Raw genomic sequence first — 7140 nt, 5'->3', positions numbered from 1 at the left:
TCTTCTTCTTCTCTCTCTCCTCTCTCTCTCTCTTTCTTCTCTCTTTCTCTCTCTCTCTCTCTTCTCTCTCTCTTCTTTCCTTCTCTCTTCTCTCTCCTTCTCTCTTCTCTTCTCTCTCTCTCTCTCTCTTTTTCCCTCTCTCTCTTTCTCTTTTCACAACAAAAACACCATAATAATAATAATCTCTCTCACCAACAAAACACCAACACACCCAACCACAACCAAACAACCAAAACACAACCCACACAAACACAAACCAACCCAACACACACACCCAACCACAAACACAACCCCACACACAACACAAACACAAACCAACCACACAACAACACAACACCCAACAACACCAACCCCCACAACACAACAACCCAACACACAACCACAAAACAACCCCACACAACCAAACACAACAACAACACCAACCCCCCACAACAACACAACCCCAACAACACCAACCCCACACAACAACCCCCACAACACACCAACCCCCCACACACACACAACCCCAACACAACACAACCCCCACACACACACAACCACCCACAACACAACCCACCCCCACACACAACACCAACCACACACAACACACACAACCCCACAACACAACACAACACCAACCCACACACACACAACCACACAACAACCAACCCCACACACACACCAACACAACCCACACTCAACACCAACCCCCAACACACAACCACCCAACCAACCACACACAACCCACAACACAACCAACCCACACTCTCACAACCCACACTCCCACACTCACTCCTCACACTACTACCCCTCACTCTCTCCCTACTCTCACTCCTTCCCACCTCTCTCTCTCTCCTTCCCCCTCTCTCTCTCTCCTTCCCCCTCACTCTCTCTCCTTCCCCTCTCTCTCTCTCTCCTTCCCCCTACTCTCTCACTCTCTCCTTCCCCTCTCTCTCTCTCTCCTTCCCCCTCTCTCTCTCCTCTCTCCTTCCCCCTCTCTCTCTCTCTCCTTCCCCCTCTCTCTCTTCCCCCTCTCTCTCTCTCCTTCCCCCTCTCTCTCTCCTTCCCCCTCTCTCTCTCTCCTTCCCCTCTCTCTCTCTCCTTCCCCCTCTCTCTCTCTCCTTCCCCCTCTCTCTCTCTCCTTCCCCTCTCTCTCTCTCCTTCCCCCTCTCTCTCTCTCCTTCCCCCTCTCTCTCTCTCCTTCCCCCTCTCTCTCTCTCCTTCCCCCTCTCTCTCTCCTCCTCCCTCTCTCTCTCCTTCCCCTCTCTCTCTCCTTCCCCCTCTCTCTCTCTCCTTCCCCCTCTCTCTCTCTCCTTCCCCCTCTCTCTCTCTCCTTCCCCCTCTCTCTCTCCTCCCTCTCTCTCTCTCTCCCCTCTCTCTCTCCTTCCCCCTCTCTCTCTCTCCTTCCCTCTCCTTCCCCCCAGTCGCTCCCTCTCTCTCTTCCAACAACAACATGCCCACAAAAAGCCTCGGCACCGCCGGGCTCCCCCAGCTAGTGTAATATATTACGGGCTAGAAATTCGGCTCCTTTGCGCCTGCCGTTAGCACCTCCGGGGGGCACAAAGGGCTTATCGTCCGGGGGGGATTGGGGTGGAGAGCGCCTCCCGAGAAATTTGGCATGGTGTTGCTGAGGTGCTATGCGGTAGCACCCTTGTCCGCCGGAGATGATGTCATCACTGTGCGCTGCAACCCCATCGCGCTCCCCCCGGCAGAAATTCAGCTGCGCCCTGCGAGGCTGTCGCGGGCGGTGTCAGCACCATCCTCACGGGTCACGAGCCGGGCTGACCTCCGCTCGCGGGGCGGTATTTAAAAGGGGAGGTATGGCCATGACCCGCGGCAACATTTTCTTTTTTTGGCCCACCTCCAGGTCGGCCCTCCATGGTGTGGTCCTGGCCGCTATTGCACAGCCTGGCACTGCGGCTTGGCCATCGGAGGCTCTGCAGAGTGCGCAGCAGCCCTCCCTTTTAACTGAAGGGGAGGGGCGCTGAAACGCGGCAGCACTCCGCGGTGCCTCCACTGCCGATTGCGCCCCGGCATCGCCTCAGTTACCGCCCCACCAGAAAGTGGAGCCCCCGAGATTGCGCTCCACTTCCTGTGCGGGGCGTAACCGAATTTTGCGCCCTACAATGTGCATGCACTTCCTGCAAATGTCATATTTAGTTCCTCTCTAACACTTATTCACTCATCGTAAATTGGTGGCCCTGATAATACAGTTGTGCATTACATGGCGTAAAAAGACAGTGTACCCTGATTCAACATGAGCAACGTCACAGAGATTTGCTAATGCATTACTGGATCGATCTGATCCAAAAATATAAACAACTTTTTTCAGATTATAGGCTTGGCTTTAACTTAACGGAGCTAGATTTTGATATCAGTTACCTGGTATCTACACACTCTTCAACATCTTCCTCCAATCCACTATCTTCCTCAGGTTGCTGGACAGAATCACCATCTCCACCTTAAATAAAACAAAACAAGTTATAAAAGACAAAACACTCGGAGACATGCAAGGTACACAAACCCAGCTAAAAGTAATCTCACCTACAAAAACCAACCTGCTTGGGTGATTCTGCAGATAGCTGGCCTGAAACAGCTCCGTCATTACAGTTCACGGAGTTTATGTTTCGTTTTTGGGATGTGGGCATCGCTGGCAAGGCCAGCATTTATTGCCAATCCCTAGTTGCCCTTGAGAAGGTGGTGGTGAGCCGCCTTCTTAAACCACTGCAGTCCGTGTGGTGAAGGTACTATCACAGTGCTGTTAGGGAGCGAGTTCCAGTATTTTGACCCAGCGAAGATGAAGGATCGGCGATATACTTCTAAGTCAGGATGGTGTGTGACGTGGAGGGGAACTTGGGGGTGGTGGTGTTCCCATGCGCCTGCTGCCCTTGTCCTTCTAGGTGGAAGAGGTCGCAGGTTTGGGAGGTGCTGCCAAAGAAGCCTTGGTGAGTTGCTGCAGTGCATCTTGTAGATGGTACACACTGCAGCCACGGAACGCCGGTGGTAGAGGGAGTGAATGTTTAAGGTGGTGGATGGAGTGCCAATCAAACGGGCTGCTTTGTCCTGGATGGTGTCGAGCTTCTTGAGTGTTGTTGAAGCTGCACTCATCCAGGCAAGTGGAGAGTATTCCATCACTCCTGACTTGTGCCTTTGTAGATGGTGGAAAGGCTTTGGGGAGTCAGGAGGTGAGACACTCGCTGCAGAATACCTAGCCTCTGACCTGCTCTTGTTGCCACCGTATTTATGTGGCTGGTCCAGTTAAGTTTCTGGTCAATGGTGACCCCCAGGATGTTGATGGTGGGGGATTCGGCAATGGTAATGCCGTTGAATGTCATGGAGAGGTGGTTAGACTCTCGCTTGTTGGAGATAGTCATTGCCTGGCACTTCTGTGACGCAAATATTACTGCCACTTATCAGCCCAAGCCTGAACGTTATGCAGGTCTTGCTGCATGCGGGCATGGACTGCTTCATTATCTGAGGAGTTGTGGATGGCACTGAACACTGTGCAGTCATCAGCGAACATCCCCATTTCTGACCTTATGTTGTAGGGAAGGTCATCGATAAAGCAGCTGAAGATGGTTGGGCCTAGGACACTGCCCTGAGGAACTCCTGCAGCGATGTCTTGGGGCTGTGATGATTGACCTTCAACCACCACAACCATCTTCCTTTGTGCTAGGTTATGACTCCAGCCAATGGAGAGTTTTCCTCCCAATTCCCATTGACTTCAGTTTTACTAGGGCTCCTTGATGCCACACTCGGTCAAATGCTGCCTTGATGTCAAGGGCAGTCATTCTCACCTCTCCTCTGGAATTCAGCTCCTTTGTCCATGTTTGGACCAAGGCTGTAATGAGGTCGTGAGCCGAGTGGTCTTGGCGGAACCCAAACTGAGCATCAGTGAGCAGGTTATTGGTGAGCAAGTGCTGCTTGATAGCACTGTCGATGACACCTTCCATCACTTTACTGATGATTGAGAGTAGACTGATGGGGAAGTAATTGGCCGGGTTGGATTTGTCCTGCTTTTTGGGGGACAGGACATACCTGGGCAGTTTTCCACATTGTCGGATAGATGCCAGCGTTGTAGCTGTACTGGAGTTGGTTCCCTTCACCTCCCCAGATGCTGATCCAGGTACTGCACTGCAAAATTTAGGACCAGCTGCAATTGATTAGCAAAGATCCCTTCATCCCCACTTCTAAAATGTTCTCACGTCTTATCCTGAAAGTTCCGACTCATGCTGGTATACAGTTCAACAGCTATCAACACCTTTACCAAATGACCATCCATGAGTGAGTCTAGAAGGCAACTGTAGCACTGCACTATCTTGGCTGAGAACAGTTAACCTAGTCCAGACCGAGGATTGAACTTGGGACCTTTCTGATCTGCACTGCTTAGTTCCACACGATTGTGTCTTACTACCTTAATATTGGGAGCTCCACAAGGGTTCCTTTGTTAAATATTTGACTTGGCTACTGTATGATTAAATTAATTATTTAATTACACAAGCAGGGGACACAAAATAATTGGCCCAAAACAAAAAGTCTTTTCATCTCACGTATACAACTTGCATTTAGTAGAAAATGGCACAAGGCGCTTCACAGAGGTGTGAACAGCCAAAAATGGACACCATGCCAAAGGAGGATATATTAGAAGGGGTGACCAAAGCTTGGTCAAAGAGGTGGATTTTAAGGAGGGTTCTAAAGGAGGAGAGGGAGGTGGAGTGGCTGAGGGGTTTAAGAACATAAGAATTAGGAGCAGGAGTAGGCCATACGGCTCTTCGAGCCTGCTCCGCCATTCAATCAGATCATGGCTGATCTTTGACAACTCCACTTAAGGAGGGAATTCCAGAGTGTGGGACCTAGATGGCTAACGGCAAAGCCACCAATAGTGGGGCGAAGGGAGGGAGGATGCACAAGAGGCCAGAGGCAGGGAGAGCTTGGATGTGATGGTGTAGAGCCGGTGAAAGCTAGAGATAGGGAGGGGCAAGACTATGAAGAGATTTAAACATGAGGATGAGTGCTTTAAATTTGAGGCATTGTGGGTACAGGAGACAATGTGGGTCAGCAAGGACAGAGGTGATAGATGAGCGGACAGCATACGAGCAGCAGAGTCTAAACGTGGTGAATTGCTTGCATTGTTTAAATTACATTTTTTTTAAAAACTGGGATGAAGTACTTAGCATCATAAAAGTGTGATTTAATTATTGGCATGTGATCTGCTCCATCTACCTTAAATTATACCATTATATCTGCCTAAACTATATTTTGTATATCATCACTCTGAGAAACGTTTAGGATATTACCAGTTCCACTCTCAGCTCATCAATTTAATTCCACTGTAAAATTAAAATTCACACCCAACTCACTTTAAAATTACCTAATGTGTATTATGAACAGTGCACACGATAAGCCACAGCAAATGACCTCTACCCCACTCACAGCACTACGTGACTCACAGGGAACAAGTGCGCAGGCAAAATAACCCCAGTTTACTCATCATGGGATATAAATCAAATCCCACAGCTCCTTATTATGCATTCACTAGACAAAATAATTTCAGAGTGCTTATACTTCAAAAATAAAGTCAGAACGCGACAGGCTGCCCGAAAAGACAGTACAAAAAGGTGTAAGGGTGCTGTGGATGCGCAGTGCTGGTACTTATGGCACTTTGAGAACTAATCGAGGGAGGATTACAGCACCATCAAAAGTATCAGAACACAGAAACAGCCAGCTGCTGGTGTTGTGTATGTAACATGTGTGCTACTTTAAACCTATGGACAGGACTGCACTACTTGTAGGGCGTAGTGATACGCAGTACCACTCCTGGCCATAGGGGTATAAATAGTACTGTGGGTACTGATCTCCCCTCAGTTCCCGCCTGTGGGCATGAAGTAAAGACCTACGTGTAGTCCCTACCTCCAACCAGTAAAGACCTGTTTGAGTTATACGTTTAAGTCTTTGTGTTAATTGTTCAATACAATGCACATACTTAACACTGGCGACGAGTCAGATTCTTACCCTGCGGCAGTTATTCCACGGTGGCTTCGTCCACAGACAGGACGTTGAAGAGAGGTTTCAAACCGCACCACCCCACTGGAAGCGACAGGCATTAGGACCCTGAAGCCTCCATCAGCGACTGAAAACTGGAGGACAGAAGACATCCTGCAGCTTCTTTTTCAACCTCGGTGGTGGGTAAGCCGAGCAGTGTTGGCTGCAAAGACAGGGCTGGGGGAAGTCGGAGGTACAAGGGCGATCGCAATCGGGAGATAAGGGCCATCGATCGCAATCCCTGATAAGGGCCGCACTCGGGCTGAAAGGCGCAGCGTCGGCAGACACTGAAGGCGCGAGAGCCGCGGTGAAAAGCGCGGGCCATCGATCGCGGCGGAGATAAGGGCCGCACTCGGGGCTGAAGGGAGACGGCGTCGGGGGACGGGTGAAGACCGCCAAGCGCGGGAAAACCGCCATTTTGTGGGCGGAGGACGACGGCAAGAGCGGGAAGCCGCCATCTTTGATAACAAGTAAAGAAAATAAAATCTGAGAAATTGCAAATCTACAATGCCTAAACACGGGAATATTAGCACCTTTGATAGTGACCTCGAAGATTGGGCCATATATGTTGAAAGAGTAAAAAATTATTGTAAGGCCAATAAAATTCGTGACCAAGATAAAGCTCTAACATTATTAAATTTAATGGGTGCGAAGACATACGGGCAATTGAAACACCTGTTATCACCAGATGAACCGGCGGATAAGACGTTCGATGAGATTGTTACTGTCCTGAAAGATCATCTAAACCCCACGCCGCTGATGCTAGCGGAACGATTTAAATTTTATGACAGAAGGCAGCTACAGCATGAAAGCAATGCTGAATATTTGCTGGAATTGCGTAAATTAGCGAAATATTGCCAGTTTGGAACGGGACTGACAGATGCACTACGAGACAAATTTGTGTGTGGTTTATTTAAACAGGATACACAAAAGCGACTGCTCGAGGAGAATGAGCTGACGCTTGAGAAGGCGGTCACTATGGCAGCAGCACACGAAGCCGCAGCGAGAGGCACGGCAGTAATGCAGCTACGGTCACCGGAGCTCAGTGCACACAAATTGGGTGAGTGTTCTGGCAAATGTTATCGTTGTGGAAAGACAACGCATGATCAGAACCAGTTT

The 7140-nt window shown here is 49.6% G+C and overlaps 1 protein-coding gene across 1 annotated transcript in view; it reads right to left on the bottom strand.

Moving 5' to 3' along the window:
• The window catches only part of nol7 (nucleolar protein 7), a 31413-nt gene that overhangs the window by 3598 nt on the left and 20675 nt on the right, over window positions 1-7140 (bottom strand). The window contains exon 5 of the mRNA XM_085988818.1: window positions 2362-2440. Within this exon, the coding sequence (XP_085844944.1) occupies window positions 2362-2440 (79 nt within the window). The remainder of the gene's footprint in view (window positions 1-2361; window positions 2441-7140) is intronic.

This window comes from Somniosus microcephalus, chromosome 5, assembly GCF_052327205.1.
Source record: "Somniosus microcephalus isolate GS21.2 chromosome 5, FLI_Smic_1.0, whole genome shotgun sequence".
NCBI lineage: Eukaryota > Metazoa > Chordata > Chondrichthyes > Squaliformes > Somniosidae > Somniosus > Somniosus microcephalus.
This window is presented reverse-complemented; position numbering and strand designations above follow the sequence as displayed.